Here is a 17,719-nt window from a genome sequence, read left to right on the forward strand (position 1 = left end):
CAGTACAAAAGTTTGAGAATCACTGGGCTAGGACAATGATTCTCAAACTATGGGTCAGGACCCCAAAGTGGGTCGTGGCCCTGTTTTAATGGGGTTGTCAGGGCTGGCATTAGACTTGCTGGGGCCCAGGGCCAACACCCAATCCCCACCGCCTGGGGCCAAAGCTGAAGCCCGAGATCATAAATCCTGGGCGGCTGGGCTCAGGTTACAGGCCCCCTGCCCAGGGCTGAAGCCCTTGGGCTTCATCTTTGGCCAGCTCGCCCACCCAAGGCGGTGGGACTTGGGCTTTGCCCCCTCCACACACACCCTTGGGTGGGCTCAGGCTTCGATACCCCCCTCCTGGGGTCACATAGTAATTTTTGTTGTCAGAAGGGAGTCATGGTGCAATGAAGTTTGAGAACCGCAGGGCTAGGACAATGACCTTTGCAACAGCATTTGAATGGATATGAGTGGGATAAGACTGCATTTGTCAAGGCCAGAGAAAAAAATTGCAGTAATTGAGACATGAGGTAATAGCCTGGATAAGAATTTCAGATCTGAGGAATAATAGGAAAGGCTGTATTTTACAGCTGTTATGCAGAAAGTATCGGCAAGATTTAGACATAGCCTGGGTAGGTCTAGGTCCAGGTCCAGGTCATAGTCAAAGATGACACCCAGGTTATGGGACTGAGCAACAGGCAGGATGATAGTGTTGCCCACAGTGTTTGAGCTAGGAGGTAGCATGGAGGGCTGGACAGGAGAAGGAAAAAGGGGTTACTCACCTTGTGCAGTAACTCTAGTTTTTCTAGAGTTGTCCCACTATGATGCTCCACTACAGGTGTATCCGAGTCCCTATGCCTCAGCTCAGAGATTTTAGGTAGCAGTGTCCGTTTGGACCGCACACGTGTTGTCTCTGTCTCATGCCTTGCGATTATCTAGTGCTGAACAGGTGAACCGTCTTCAGTTCCTTCTCTATCACAGAGCCCTTATTAAGAGCTCTGAAGTAGATAGCGTTGGGTTGTGGGAAGAAGGCGAGTCATGAAGCACCCATAGGGACATGCATCTCGAAGAACCACAGTTACTCCACAAGGTAAGTAACCTCCTCTTCTTTGAGTAATGTCTCTACAGGTGCACCATTGTAGGTGACTCTACAGCAGTAAATGGAGGGTTGGGGCGTCAAAGTAGTCTTGTACTGATGATAAAAAATATGGATCCAAATATAGAATCTGATGTCAAGTCATAGGTGATCGCATAATGTTCCGCAAAAGTAAGAGCAGATGCCCAAGTTGCTGCTCTACCTATTTCGGTGATTCGAACGTTTTTCATGAAGGCTATAGGAATGGAAATGGATCTCGTGGAATGAGTTCAAACTGCAGATGGAGGTTGAAGATTGAGGGTATAATAGCAATAGGTAATGCATGGGACAGGGTCAGGCTAGATGGCTACAGGAGAGTGATAGAAGGTAGATACATTAGCCCCAGATTAAGCAGGTCCCTTTTCCCTGAGTAAGATAATAGACGGTTCCAGAACAATCAGGAAGTTGCTGGAACCAATTAAGGTAGGCAGGTTAATTAGGACACCTGGAGCCAATTAAGACAGGCAGGCTAATCAGGCACCTGGTTTAAAAAGGACCTCATTTCAGTTAGTGAGGGGCATGCGAGGAGCTGAGAATGGGAAGGCGTACTGCTGGAGGACTGAGGAGTACAAGCGTTATCAGGCATCAGGAAGAAGGTCCTGCAGTGAAGATAAAGAAGGTGTTGGGAGGAAGCCGTGGAGAAGTAGCCCAGGGAGTTGTAGTTGTCATGCAGCTGTTACAGGAGACACTGTAGACAGCTGCAATCCACAGGGCCCTGGGGTGGAACCCGGAGTAGAGGGCGGGCCCGGGTTCCCCCCCCCCCATCCGCCCAACTCCCTATTTGATACAAGAGGAGTTGACCTGGACTGTGAGTCCCACCAGAGGGGAAGGTCCCTGGCCTGTCCCTCGACCCACTAGGTGGGTGAGCAGAGACTGCAGGGATTGTTCTCCTCCCCTTTCCCCATGCTGGCCAGTGATGAGGTTAGCTGAATGAATGGCAGATTTGGGCCACTAGCAAAAGTGACCAAACTGAGGGCTGCCGTGAATCTCTGAAGCGAGCAAATCTGCCAATAAGCGCAGGACCCACCAAGGCAGAGGAGGAACTTTGTCACATGCAGTTCAAGATCTATCTACAGAGCCTTTAATTTTAAGACTGAGGATCCTTTAGACCTCTCTGCAATCAAAAAGAACAGTTTAGCAGATTTTCTGAAGTTTTTTGTTCTATCCAAATAGAACACCAAAGCTCTCCTGACAGAGTGTATGTAATATTGCTTCTCTCTTGTCACGGTGGGGCTTTGGCAAGTAAGTTGAGATGTGAATAAGTTTGCTGATATGGAAGGCAGAGAAACTTTGGGAGGAACTTTGAGTGTGGCCTCAGTGTGATCTTATAGCTAAACAAAAAAAATGTTTTGTGAAGGGTGGGTGTGCCATTCCCCAGTTAGCTGAGACAAGGTGATGGCTATTAGGAATGCTGTTTTCATAGATAGATATACAAGCGAGCATGTGACCGTGGGTTCAAAAGGAGGCTTGTTAAGGCACTTAAGGATCAGGTTAATGCTCCATGTTGATGTAAGACATCTGAGTTGTGGCAAGAAGTTACCCAGAGCCTTGAGGAATCTTTCTGTTGTAGGATGAGTGAATAAGGAGTAGCCATCTATATTATGATGAAATGGCAGTTATGGCTGCGAGGTATATCTTTATTGAACTTGGAGATAATCCTGACTTTTTTAGACCTAGGATGTAGTCTAGTACTAGCGGGAGGGGAGAGCATGTGGTGGTAATGTGTTTTGAGTCACACCAGATTTGGAATCTTTTCCACTTCTGCATATACTTGTGACAAGTCATTTTTCTGTTATGTAATAGTACCTCTTTCGCATCCTCTGAACAGGACATCTCTATGCTTTCGAACTATCGACAAACTATAATCAAAGAACCTATAAATTGGGATGGCGGATCTGTTCAGTGTTCTGAGAAAGGAGATGAGGAAGGGACTGAAGAGTGATTGACTGGCTAACCGCTAACTAACTGAGTAAGTTTGTCTTGGCCACGTGGAAACTATGAGAATAACTTTTGTTCTCTCTCATCCTATCTTGAGCAGGACCTTCAATATGACAGGAATTGGAGGAGAGGTGTAAAGCAAACCTGTGTTCTAGTGAAAGATGAAGGCATCTCCTAGCAAATGATGTCCCAAACCGGCTATGGAGCAGTACTGGGAGCAATTTTTGGTTTTGGCAGTGACAAATAAATCTATTTTTGGGACTCCGCAATGCTGAAATAAGCACTGGAGATAACATCAGACAAGTAGGTAGGGCCATTATCCTTTCCCAGTTTTGTTGAAAAAGAACAAGGCAGTGTCCGAAGAGACGTAGATAGTTTGAGTTTTGCAGCAATTGATAGTGAGAGTGATAGTTTTGGGCCTCGACCAATGTCTCCAAATTGATGTTTCGACGTTGAGAGCTGTACAATTGAAGTTTAGGGGGGGATGTTGACTTTTGTTTTGGTATCTCGTCTTTTTCGCTGCGGTTCGTAGTGTCACTGGGGTGGTGGGAACTGAGCTGGTTAGGATCTTTATGATGTCTGCAATTTGCTGTACTTTATTTTCTGTGTATGTAGATCCCCACAGATTGAAATGTGGCTCGAGTCCTTCTGTGTGTGGAGCAAAGCGTCTGTCTTCTCCACAAAGAGTTTGGATCCTTCAAATGGAAGGTCCTCCACTGTAAAGCCACAAAGATCTCGTTGTTACTTCCACCATTGATATGGAGCAGGCAGCTGTATCCATGGCATCTAATGCAGTCTGTAGTCCTGTCCTTGCCAGAAGCTGGCCCTTGGCAATGATAGCTTGGAACTGCTCTCTTTGATCATTTGGGAGATGATCAATAAAGGAACTGAGTTTCCCATAATTGATGTGATTCTATTTCACCATCAAGGCCTGATCACTTGCAGTCCTGAACTGCAGGGTTGCTGAGGAGTACAATTTTCTGTCAAAATAAGTCCAGTCTTTTCTAAACCTTGTCATAAGGTGTTGGTTTAGAACTCTGCCACGTTCATTTATAGCCTCTACCACAAGGGAGTTCGGTGATGGAAGGGAAAAAAGAAAGTCCACGTCTTTAGAGGTGACATAATAAATATTTTTTGTCTGCCCTTTTGCATATGGATGTTATTATGGCCAGTGTTTGCCAGATGATTTTGGCTGGGTCTAGTATGGCCTCGTTGATCTGGAGTGCAATACAAGGGAGATCTGAAGCAAGTCCACCACTCTCTTGGTGAGGTCTTGAAATCATTTGAATTTGTCTGCCCTATATGGTGGAGGAGGCATCACAGTTTCATCTGGAAACTGTGAAATGTGTGTTGCTGGAGTAATTTCTTTATCCAACCTTGCTTCCTGCTCCTCAAAGGTCTCCTCTCAAGGATCAGGGGGTCTAGAAAGGGAAGCTGAGGAAGATTGCCTTCCAGGGGGATAGAGGAAAAGAATAGAATTAATGGAGATATCCCATCTCCTAGAACTGGAAGGGACCTTGAAAGGTCATCGAATCCAGCCCCCTGCCTTCACTAGTAGGACCAAGTACTGATTTTGCTCCAGATCTCTAAGTGGCCCCCTCAAGGATTGAACTCACAACCCTGGGTTTAGCAGCCAATGCTCAAACCACTGAGCTATCCCTCCCCCCAAGGAAGACTCTCAAGGATCTAGAAAACTGGGTCTATGGGCTGCCCAAGGGTAACAATACCACCACTGGAGTGGTGGAACCCAAGTGTGTCCAAACCAAGTCAGTGGGGGCCTTGTCTGTCACATTTGTAATGTGGTTGTCATAACTGTCCATCCCACAATTTGAGGATGATCTCTACCACAGATTTACAAATGCATCCTGAGATGACTCAGGAGTCCGTTCCTGGAACCACAGATCAGCCCACAGTAGGTACAGAGGGGGTGGACTGGGGCAGGAAGAGGCAGGGCGGGCTTGGGGGAAGGGGTGGAGTGGGGGTGGGCCAGAGCATCCCCCAGCACATTAGGAAGTTGGCGCCTCTGGCTAATATAATCCTGGGATGTATAAACAAGGGACTCTGGAGTAGGAACAGAGGTTATATTACCTCTGTATTTGGCACTGCTGCAATACTGCGACCTCTGCAGTAACAGCGTGTCCATTTCTTCTGTCCTCAATTCAAGACAAATGTTGATAAATTGGAGAGGGTTCAAAGAAGGGTCATGAGAACGATTAAGGATTGGAAAACTTGCCTTATAGTGGCTGAGCTCCCTGAGTCTATTTTGCTTAAAAGGAGGGAAGGAAAAAAAAAAAGGTTAAGGGATGATCTGATCACAGATTAGGATAATGGGCTCTTCAATCTAGCAGGAAAAGGCATAAAAAGATCCAATCATTATAATCTGAAGCTAGAGAAATTCAAAATGGAAATAAGTTGTAAATTTTTAACAGTGATAATTGATCACTGAAACAGATTACCAGAGATCGTGATTAAAATTTTCCAGTGACAGAGAATCCAAGCATCACTGGATGTTTTTTCTAAACCATATGCTCTAGCTCAAACAGAAATTATTTTGAGAAAGTTCTATGGTCTGAGTTATGCATGAGGTCAAACTAGATGATCACAGTGGTCCCTTCTGGATTTAATGTGCATGAATCACTAAAGTAGAGGCAAAAGGTGGGGAAGATTTGAGGAGTAAGTTAAAAGTAGAAAAAAGGTGTCTGGGATTGTGGATGTGGGATTCAGCTAAATTGAAGAAGTATAGTTGCTTAGCTTGGAAGATTATAGAACTGAAAGAGGAAAGAATGATTTTCCACCATTACGAAGTCAATCTGGTCCTAGGATTTTCACAAGAGAAGCTCTGCAGTGTTAGAGCAGGAGCAGAGGAAGCAGATGTTGGGAATGAGACAGCTCTAAGGGTTGGCAAGGCAGACATTGCACTGGGAAAGACGTGCAAAAGAGTTAAGGGTGGAGGAGAATGAAGCATGGGGAGAACCAATAAACATATCATGGGAAGAGAGGGCAGGGAGGAGAAGGCTGAGAGCAGATGAGAAAATCAATGCTGATGGATTGGAAGTTGTGTAAAAGCCAAGTGACAGGCCAGGGGGGGTTGATATGTGATGGTGAATGAGACCAGGTGATGGTCAGAGAGGTGGAACTTGACAACAGAGAGAGAGCAGTGCTAGAGGAAGAACAAGTTAAGTGAACAAGCTCTTTGGTGAATGGGAGACTTGAACCATGGCTGCAGGTTGAAAGAAGAGGTGAAGATGAGGAAACATGCAGCTAAATGGGTCAAATGAGTCATCAACATGGAAGCTGAAGTCACCAAAGAAGAGTGTGTGAGAGTTTATGAGGAGAGGAAAAGAGAGAGAGCCAGGAGTCAAAAATCACAGAGGAATGTTGATGAGGAGGACGTGGGTGAATGACAGCAACACAAGAACATAAGAATGGCCGTACTGGATCAGACCAATGGTCCATCTACCCCAGTACTCTGTCTTTCAACAGTGGCCAATTCCCAGATGCTTCAAAGGGAATGAACAGAACAGAGCAATTATCAAATGGAGTCATCCAATCCAGCATCTGGCAGTCAGAGGCTTAGGGGCACCCAGCGCATGCAGTTGCGCCCCCTGACCATCTTGGCTAGTAGTCATTGATGGATCTATCCTCCATGAGCTTATCTAATTATTTTTTGAACTCCGTTATACTTTTGACCTTCACAACATCCCCTGGGAATGAGTTCTACAGATTGACTGTGCATGTGTGGAGAACTTCTTCCTTTCACTTGTTTAAAACCAGATACCTATTAATGTCTTTGGGTGACCCCTGGGTTCGTGTGTTAAGTGAAGGAGTAAATAACACTTCCTTATTTACTTTCTCCACACCATTCATGATTTTATAGACCTCTATCATATCCTCCCCCCATCATTCTTTTCAAAGCTGAACAGTCCCAGTTTTTTTAATCTCTCCTCATATGGAAACTTTTTTATACCTCTAATCATTTTTGTTGCCCTTCTCTGTTACCTTTTCCATTTCTAATATAGCTTTTTAGACATATGGTGACCAGAAGTGCATGCAGTATTCGAGGTTTTTGGCATACCATGGATTTTAATGGCATTATGATACTTACTGTTTCATTATCCCCTTTCTAATTGTTCCTAATACAATTAGCCTTTTTGACTGCCACTGCACATGGAGCAGATGTTTTCAGAGAACTATCCACAAGGACTCCAAGATCTTTCGTGAGTGGTAACAGCTAATTTAGACCCCATCATTCTGTATGCTTTCCAATATGTAATACTTTACATTTGTCAACATGGAATTTGATCTGCCATTTTGTTGCCCCAGTCACCCAGTTTAGTGAGATTCCTTTGGAACTCTTTACAGTCTGTTCAGACTTCACTATCTTGAATAATTTTGTATCATCTGCAAACTTTGCCACCTCACTATTAACCCCTTTTTCCAGATCTTTATGAATATGTTGAACAGCACTGGCCCCAATATAGATCCCTGGGGACACCACTATCTACCTCTCTTCATTCTGAAAACTTACCATTTATTGCTACCCTTTGTTTCCTGTCTTTTAACCAGTTACTGATTCACAAACTCCTCTTAGCCAAACTGAAAGGGCACTTCTTCATTCTTCTTGATTTATCCACCACTTTTGACATTCAAGTATCTAACACTCCTCCTTTTCCTCTTTTCTCATATTTTACAACTCCTGGTTTCTCTTTCTGCATTTCCTTTAATATTATCCATCCATTAAGAAGCATCATGATATCTGTTTCACTCAGACTCAGGACACTAAACATATAAACCAGCATGCACAAAAGGTAAATCATTGAGAAATACAAAGCTTTTTAAAGAGTTACCAGCCATGAAATATGTAGATTATTCAGAAAAGTGTGCATATTTAGGAAGTAAAACAATCTTCTTTTCTCCACTCTAAGTTTGCTTAGCTATAGCTAATACGTTTTACATAGACCTTGCAATTTATATTTCAAGTTATTTACACGGAGTTTATTGACTCTTGAAGTGTTAGTTCGCCTAGGTTTTTGTTTGTTGAACTAACTTATAAAACATTTTCAAGGCATGAAAAAAATACTTTAACAATAGTTACTATTAGTCTGGATTCTCTCCCTAATTGAGTAGCATCCAGCCTTTTCAGCCTGGGGGCTGAACATTATTTCAGAAAGTTTAAGGGGCCTCAACCAATATTTAAGGGCATATACTCTGTCCTGTTCTACTCCCATTAAGTTGCCTATGCAGTGCAAAGGGAACAAACACCTGACAGTTCCCTACTGAGAATTCCCCTGATATGGGGAAGTTCACATCAGGCACAGAGACAGGTCTAATCACCAACTCCCACACCACATTCCATTTTTGACTCACCCCTCTACCTTAGGGGGTGAAAGGAGAGGGAACATGGCTAAAGTGCAATGTACTCAAACTCCCCCAGCTGGCATACGGTCCCTAAGACTCAGCTGGTGATAGAGCAGCCCCCAGTTGCTCTAACCTGGACTCTAACAAAGAACCAGGTAATCAGTTGTTGATTCTCAACTTCCTCCCCACCCCCAGTCTGTTGGACTGCTACTAGTTGAGTCTTGTTTCAAAGTTAGGCTGTAATCTCTTCAGGACAGGATTCAAATCTTCCTACTTCTTTGTACAGCCCCTTAGTAGAATGAGGTTTCAACTCCGAGTGGGGGTTTTGGGTGCTATTACAAAACAATTACTACAGTTAAATAAAAAACAAATCCATCCCTTAGTCTCCTGCTTCAAGATGCTGCTCCATGAAGAATATAAAGCTACAAAGACATTTTGCCATTCTCTTTTGTACAAAGCTAAGCTCTTCAGTGCAGGGATTCTTACTTGTTTGATACATCATATACTACACTTATGCAGTGTTACAGAAATACCATTTCAACCACTAATAGTTTAGTTTTTTTATTTGAGTTCACCTTTTAAAAATTGAGATCTAATTTGAAATTCACAATAATATGACAGCATTTATTGCATAATTCAGTCCACACAAAGGGCCAGATTCAGCTTTCATACACACCTGTATAAATACAGAGAAATCCTATTGATATCAATGGATATACTACAGATTTACATAGGTGTGATTACAGAATTTGGCACAGACATGTTCAAAGCAGTTTTTTATTAAAAAATATAAAGACTTACTTCCTAGTTTAAAGTAAATGAAACGCTAAGGATACCTACCCACCAAATGAGGCCGAGGTAATCTAATAGGGTCAATTTCTATCTTCTGAAAATGAGGGGGATATTCTTTTCTGGAAAAAAAATTAATATAGTTGTAGTCTTGACAGAAATTGTAATGTATTGTGACACTGTTATACATTTCACCAAACCCAGAAATATGAATTTTAGCACTCTGAATATGTATATATTTGAATTAAGAAAGTTAACAGCTTTTCCTATTATGTACTACACACACTGAAATCTGTTTTTCATTGTTCTGATACAGACAAATTAATAACCTAAATCTGACTGCCAGAATACTAGCTACACTCATCTAAGTGTTTCCAACCTCAATTCCCTTTTTCAGCAGCTAAAAACTTGGGATCTTTCACATTTCAGGATGAAATTTTCCAGGCCCAGTATCTGCCTGAAAGTTTCCCCCTCCCCCCCCCTTTAAAAATTACCTTAAAAAAGACTGATCCATTTTTTAGAATGACAGTGACTAAGAACACATTTCCTATTATCAAGACATTTTTCTTTTCTTTTCTTTTTTTTTTAAAGACATCTAGTGCCCAAACAGGCAGAAATAAGAAAACTGAACTTGGTAGAGGAACAGTTCCTGTTTCTTTGTAAAAACATTGTAATTTGGCCAAATTAAAAGGGTATGAAAATGTTAAAATGTAAAATATGCAATTTAATATATATATTACCCAAGCACTTTAATAACAATTCCTCAGTCTTCTGAAAGAGATAGCTGCAGTTCACATGTGCAAGTGTCAATTTTTTGTGCTAACTAAATAAAACCTGATTGAGGTTTACTGAACATTAATTACTACTCAGAGGAGGTATGGGTGGCTACTACTTATTGTTTTTTTCCCCTATGATTATTTTTAGAAACAAGCATGCAACCTCTGAAAAGTCACAACATTTTCCATGTGAAAAGATAAATGTGTATGTGCTATCTTAACTTTGGCATTTCTTCACTTTAAAATATTTTACCACTTTGTCTACTTTTTTTTATATTGCAGAAGCTGCTGTTAAACAGAATGGGAAGAATTCTGTATATTCTATACACAAAAATGATGAAATGTGCATTTACTCAGCTTGTACTAATAGTACAGCTCCACTAAGGTGCTGATGAGTTAGCTAGAGGTTTCTGGTACTGGATGGGGAAACTGAAGAAAAATTATAAAGGTGCTGGCTCTGACACACTAAGCTTGCATTCTGAAATGAGCTTAGTATGTAGCATAAATTCCCTTCCCCTTGCCCACCCCGGTTAATTTTTCAATGTGGGAAATTCACCAAAGTGCAAATTTGTTATGTCCTTTGAATTTTATATATAGTTTGTTTGGTTCTAAATAATAAATGCTTACTTGAAAGTGTCTGAAATTTGTCTCTGGCTGAATTTTTTTCAGGGTTTCTATTGTTGACTAACATGGTTTATCTACAATGCCTTCTGGCACCCTTTTTACCAAACAACTCCACCAAACACCCATATCTTATAGTGTTGGGTAGTGGCAGTTTGATGATAGCGTTATGCAGTAGGGATGGTTGAGGGAGTAGTTTGAGAAGATCATGGTATGTAGCATATGGATGCTGTGATAATATAGGATTTGTGCATGGGGGTGGAAGAGGAGAACATGTAATGGTATGTGCCTTAACTTTTTATTTCTTTGCTTCTGTGTCTGTAACAAGTATGTTTGTGTAGCAACTCTGTTTCAAAGTTTGTGCTTTAATATGCATGTAAACTGAACCAAAAAGTAAGTTTTACACATTTATAAAAAATGTGTGGGTTTTTTGTTTGATTTGTTTTGTTAGAAATTAAAAAGGCAAAAGATTCACAGCATAACCAAAACAGTTAAGGTGTAATCCTGTAAGGCAAAAGCATATGTGAGATGTCATTAGGCATTATGTTAGCTTGCTGTACCTTGAATATTTCATTTATCACTAACATTAGCAATAACTAGAACTAGAATATATTAATGTAGTATAGGAGATATAAAAGTATAAAACAGTTTTGCTACTGGGATGATTCAAGCCTATTACCATTTTAGTTTAACAATCCCCTCGTCTCAACAACCAGAACATGCCTTGACTTGTGTCACATATTTGATATTACTGTTTGTAAAACTATTTGATAGTATTTGAATATCTGAATGCAACAGAGAGTACAGGCTTAGTACAAGTATTAGACACACACACACCCCCCTAAGAAATCAAAGATGAAGTGACTTTTTAAGTGCTCGACCAAGCTACTTAGTTTGACAATTCAAGATCTCTGCGCATAGCTAAAGCATGCCATAGTAAATTTTTTTTTTTTGGGGGGGGGGGGGGAGAGGAGAGGAGGAATTAGATCTCTTATGCATCTTCCTTTTTCAACTTTTCTTGACCAATCTTCATACACAGTTGATAATGCACAGTAAATTCAGCAGGTGAAATAGCAATTTATCATGGCATATTCATACTTCTGATATACAAATTTTAAAATATGTATCACTGAACTCACATTTCCTATCATATATTGCTGAACAACAATTAAAAATAAGTTGAACACTAAAATGACATTCAACAGTATACTGCAGGCTCCCTAACGTAAGCTTTGCGCTTAGCCAAGGCAAGGCACCATCAAGCTTGCTCATTGTCACATTTCAAGGTACTGGACAGTTATAACAGTTATATCTAGTTTTCTGCCAATTACAACAATTACTACAAGGAGCACATAACAATAGCCAAAAGCAAACATGTCCAAAATTGTATGAAGAAAAAAAAAAAAAAAAAAAAAGCCCCAGATTGACAATTATGCAAAGGTGCCAGCATAAGAGGCTCTTTCCTTCTTTGCAGCACAAAAGCCTGATGGCTGTCCTTTGCTTATAATGAGAATAAAATATTGGGGGGGGGGGAGGGGGGCAGGGAGAGGAAATCACTTAAAAGAATCACCTTAACCTTCTCCAAAATCCTAAGGCCAACTGTGCATATCTATCTCTTACTGATAGCGTACAAATGACAACTAGAGATGAGGGAGACAGGAATGAGAAAACAACACTGCATTAAGAAAACAAGAACATATTTTACATTATACTTGTAGCACATTAAAGGATATACTTCCTAAATTTCTAACCTTCCTCAAACGGGAGACATCAGCAAAAAGGTATTCTGAAATAGCTGTTTTTTTCTACATCCTTTTTTATTGAAGCATTCTATATTTTTCAGAAGTTTAAGAGCATAGATTTTAGCCATAAACAAAATTACAGGAGCCACCATATCTTAATTCCCAAAAGGCCTACATGGGGTATGTCTACACTGCAATAAAAAACAAACACCACATACACTATGGCAGCAAGTCTCAGAATCCAGCTCAACTGACTCAGACTTGCAGGGCTTGAGCTGCAGGGCTAAAAATAACAGTGTAGACATTCAGGCTTGGGCTGGAGGGTCTCAAAGTCCAGGCTCCAGCCCAAGCCTGAACATCTGCACTGCTATTTTTTTAGCCCTGCAGCTCAAGCCAGTTGACATGAGCTCTGAGACTTGTTGCTGTGGGTTTTTTATTGGTGTGTACACATTCCCCTTGATTATGACAAACTTATGTTTCTTCATAATGAAGCTCAGCCTCAAAGAAATTTAAAGGTCCCAGCTTCCATTTCTCTCCCAGTTTGTTGTGAGCTTTCAAGTTCCTGTCATATGGTTTAGACAGTTATTAACATGATGCAACATAAAATAATCATCTCTGTCCATTGATCTTTCAGCAGAACTCAGTTAAATTTGCTGGGTCTAATGTGTGGGTTAGACCTCAGTCTTCAGGTTTAAGATCTAAAATACAATCAATACATTTCTTCATAAATATAAACAGAACTTATTACACTCGAGCTCCAAGTATTCATATTCCTCACTCTCATTTTTCCCCCCACCAAAGATATCAAGGGGAATGTTTGTGGCCATCTGTCCCATCAACAGAATTAGTTATTGGACCTTGTTTGCATTACATGCATGCCAGCAACTCCAGATCTATAACCTCCATGTAAACCTCAGAATGATGACAGAATTTTTTAAAAACCGTCCTACCTATTCATTAGGCGTTTTATTTTGCTATTTTGTCTTTCACTGAAATAAAGAAAGAATGTGTTAAGATTACTGCTGGTATGTAAAGATTTGAGAAGTGCCCAAATGTATTCTTTTCAGGCCTGGCTTTCCATCTATCTCAGAAAAGTGGCATTTAAGGAACAATGACAAGAGGGCATGGCAAAAAAATCTTGAATTGCTTCAAATCAGTCTAAACAACCCTCACACACCTAAAAAGCTGTACAGGAAAATAATAAAACAATAACTGAAAGCTTTTAGAGCTGGTAAAACAAAGGTTACATATATGACCAGGAGGATTACTTGCAGCATACTTTAATACCAGCAGATTTGGCTCCACCCCAGTAGAACAGAAAATTTTAAATAGGTGGTACATTTTCATTGTGTGGTTTCCATTTTAGTTTTTGCTCTCAACTAATCATTTAAGAACTAAACAATGTTTGATATACAAAACACACAACTTGAAAGACATATCTTATGATCTGCCCAAGAAAGCATTTGAAATTTTTTTAATTTTTTTTTTTTAATTTTTGAGGCAAATTCCTCCTTTCTGTTCAATCCAGTTTATAAATCTCAAGCCAGTCATCTTCAAAATTGAAGAGGCATCAAGGGCATGTCAAATAGCAGGTACAACACTCTGCTTTGAGTAGAATTCCTGCAGATCCTACGGGAGGTAGCCAATGAACTGTTGCAAAAAGGAATATGCAAATTTCTCTTGATAATAGGCGCCCTAAAAATAATTCTATAAGCTCCACATTTTTCTACAAGAATCATTAACAGGTTCCAGACACTGGGAACTCAATTCATTTGAGATTTTCCATTTATTTATTTATTTAACAAACAAGAACTTTGATTTCTGTTCCCTCAAGTAGAACAACCACCAATATTTGAGGGAAGCAATCCAGAGAAGAAGCAACACATGACAATAGCGGATAACATGGACTGAATATCAAGCCCTCCCTGGAACAAGGAAGACAAAATAATAGCCCACTTTGTTCAGTGGCAGGGTATGGAACATGCTGCCCCTTGGCCACTTCCTAGCCATCTAAATGATTTGTTCTTCCGGGATTACTCTCCGATTCCACGTTTCACCTCAGCCAGAAGAAAACAGTCAAGGAGGGCCCACTACTTTTAGCTTTCAAAGCATATGATTTTGGTGTGGAATTTCTGTACAAGAAGCGTAAGGCTTCCTGACGTGTACCTGCTGTTGTAGTCACCTCTCACAGCTATGTTTCATCTCATACATAGATTAACCACTACTGTCTTGGAGATCCTACAAAGTCAGATTCTGAGCCTGAATTTCTGGCTCAGCAGCCATGTTGTTGCAGAGTAGAGAAAAGGAAGCATGGCTCACAAAACCAGACCAAGAGCCCCTATTTCTCCAAGGACTGCTCTATGATTTTTTCCACAGTGCTAGAGGGAGGGATAGCTCAGTGGTTTGAGCATTGGCCTGCTAAACCCAGGGTTGTGAGTTCAATCCTTGAGGGGGCCACTTAGGGATCTGGGACAAAATCAGTACTTGGTCCTGCTAGTGAAGGCAGGGGGCTGGACTCGATGACCTTTCAAGGTTCCTTCCAGTTCTCGGAGATAGGATATCTCCATTAATTTTAAAAAAGCCCCTAGCAACTTTATATGTCTATGGAGCCTAGCTGCTGGTGGTGGTTCTTAGTAACATTTAACAGAGGCTGCTGCTTCACTTTTGCACAATAAACAAATAAATAAATAAAAAACAAACAAACAAACTGGGACTGTAACCATGCACAATTTATTCTTCTGACAATCCCTACTGTGCCTGATTCAAACACTAATAGGAAAAGAACTGATTCTTAAAAATCCACATACTATAACATTGAAAAAAAAAATAACCATGAACATTTAAAAAATTAAAAAAACAAGGAAAAGAAAAAGTTCTAATACCCTTTATGAGGTTAAAATATGAGGGCCAAGGCTGACATATCAGCATCCCTTTAAATTTTATTTTGGAAAGTAACAGAAAGTACAATATTATACTATTGATTTACAATCAATCCACTAAATCCTGAATTTCCAAAGAAAGCTACTTTAAACAGTTATGTAAATTATTTTCAATTTTAGTTCAATATTAAATGTACAGTTTAATCATAATTTAACTTTAATATCAAGCTTATATTGCCACAACAGAAAAAAATTACTTTCTCGTGGAATAAATTACATCAGATTAATAACCTGGTTGGTTTTAATAAAGTATTAAAAATGAACAAAAATATTTACATTTGTATACTTAAACTATATACAAGAATATTAACAGAAACCAGCATTTTCCAAGTGACGTGAAATATGTGACATGGCAAACTTTAGTGTTTCCACACAAATACATGAAACAACAGCACCAAATCAGTTTTAATAGTAGATTTTTTTTCTTTGCTCTGTGTTTTGGTTAATTGCTATAATTTGTTTATTTAATTAATGACTATATTTAGAATGAAATTCAAACATTATTCAACGCTACAGGATTGCTAGAAAACTAAAAAATAGCTTATTAACACTTAGTTAGAAACCAGATAGCAATAGCTCTCCAGCAATATGAAAACACTTAAAATTAATTTCCAACTTTCCACAGAAAACGGAAGTCAATCTTTGTTTCTGTATATTTTATCTGTATATACGCATGTTTCTGTATGCCAATGTACCCAGTACATTGTCCACATTAAAAAGGCAATCAGTGCCTATAGCTGCATATGAAAGGTACTGCTTGTATTCCATGTTCTTTTCATAAAATAGCTCACAGGCAGCAGAACTGACCACGATTTTACAAATTATTCTTTAGCTACCATTGATAGGGTAATCATTCAGTTAACTTTCTTATTTCTTATTTCCATGCTCATTTCATCAACATTAAACTTACCTTTCCTTTCGGTCCAGATTGCTTAAAAATATGAAAAAAAAGAGAAAAACATAAGATGCAAAGCCCCTCATTTATTGCACATCACTCAAGTTTTAATAGTTATCAAATATAAACTACTACCAATTGGTCACTTCTTGAATTCATGTTGCAGTACTTTTCTAATTAAAAGTTTAAAATGCGGTCAATATTTTTACAGCAGGAAATACAAACATAACTAACTTTATTCCTCAAACCAGCAAAAGTCAGTGGGCAAAATTTTACACTGACATGCACTCTGTTCAATCTCATGGAATTGGATTAATTGTGAGTTAAGACTGGTAATCTGCTTTAAATCACTCCATTGTAGATGGCATGACAGAATACAAAGTTATGAATTAAGATAGAGCTTTGCTCTAACCCCACTGGACCACCACGGAAAACAAAAGTATACGGTGTACCATTTATTTGCATTTTTATGCAGCAATCCAATCCTAACTATTCAAAATATTTTTTTAAATAATTATTTAGATTGAGAAAATGTAATATTCACAAGTGGAAAAAAAATTACATATTTTCTAGAGTCCACATGTGACCAGATACTTGAGAGAGGAAAGAGACAGAACAGCTTTCCTCATATCCAAAAGCAGGGGCTGGGAAGAAGCTCCAAATATATCAGACACTCAGGGTATGTCTGCACTGCAATTAAAAACCCGCTGACTCTTACTCACGGGGCTCAGGCCAAAGGGCTGTTTAATTGCAGAGTAGATGTTCAGGCTCTAGGTCCCTACAAAGTGGGAGGGTCCCAGATCTCAGACAGTAGTCCAAGCCAGGAAGTCTATACCAAGTTAAACAGCCCCTTAGCCCAAGCCCTGCAGGCCTGAATCAGCAGGCACAGGCCAGCCGCGGTTGTCTTACTGCCTTATGGTCTTATTTTCAGAAGTGTTTTATTTAAAGCTAATCAGAGCTGCAGGTGCTCAAAACTTCTGGAAGTCAGACCCTTAGTACACAAGGTTGATATGCAAGGTAGGGGTCCCAAAGCAGTCTAAGATATTGCCTTTAGTGCGCTCTTTTTTTCTTCCACCCATACTTTTCAGTCACCAGCAACGGGGATTGTACTGAGCTTTTCACCAGGGTGTTGTCTGTGATCATATTGTCCCACCCACTTTCCATAATCCTTCATATTAACTCAGAACCCAGAATGCAACATAAGTAAGGACAGAAGAAATCTTCCTGAATGTGTAATAATGCTTCGTTTGCCTATTATATATCTTTTTAGTGCAACATGCCTAAAGAAAAAAAGGAACAACAGATAACTTTGATTTTGTGCACTTCAGAAGAGAGAGAGATTCCAGAACACAGACAAGCATCAACACAGGCACTGCCTTAAGAAATTATCCCATTAAGCTCAGACAATAAAATCTGGTTGAGACATGTAGCATATACATGCTATTCCAATCCTGAATCTCAGAAGGATCGGTCAAAATGGTTCAAAATTCAGCAGTGTTCATTATTTGAAATAGTAACAAGAGAACAGAGCTGAAACGAACCACAGA

General features: G+C 40.0%; 1 protein-coding gene across 4 annotated transcripts in view; it reads right to left on the reverse strand.

Annotated features, from left to right (window-relative positions):
- Nucleotides 1-17,719, reverse strand: part of SENP6 (SUMO specific peptidase 6) — a 150,288-nt gene that overhangs the window by 72,576 nt on the left and 59,993 nt on the right. For 3 of the 4 annotated variants that reach the window (XM_054022714.1, XM_054022716.1, XM_054022717.1), the window contains 2 exons: nucleotides 16,188-16,208; nucleotides 9,251-9,321 (listed from right to left, as the gene is read on the reverse strand). In XM_054022714.1, the coding sequence (XP_053878689.1) occupies nucleotides 9,251-9,321; nucleotides 16,188-16,208 (92 nt within the window). The remainder of the gene's footprint in view (nucleotides 1-9,250; nucleotides 9,322-16,187; nucleotides 16,209-17,719) is intronic. The other variant, XM_054022715.1, reaches the window with a different exon arrangement.

The sequence above is a fragment of the Malaclemys terrapin genome, chromosome 3, assembly GCF_027887155.1.
Source record: "Malaclemys terrapin pileata isolate rMalTer1 chromosome 3, rMalTer1.hap1, whole genome shotgun sequence".
Taxonomy (NCBI): domain Eukaryota; kingdom Metazoa; phylum Chordata; order Testudines; family Emydidae; genus Malaclemys; species Malaclemys terrapin.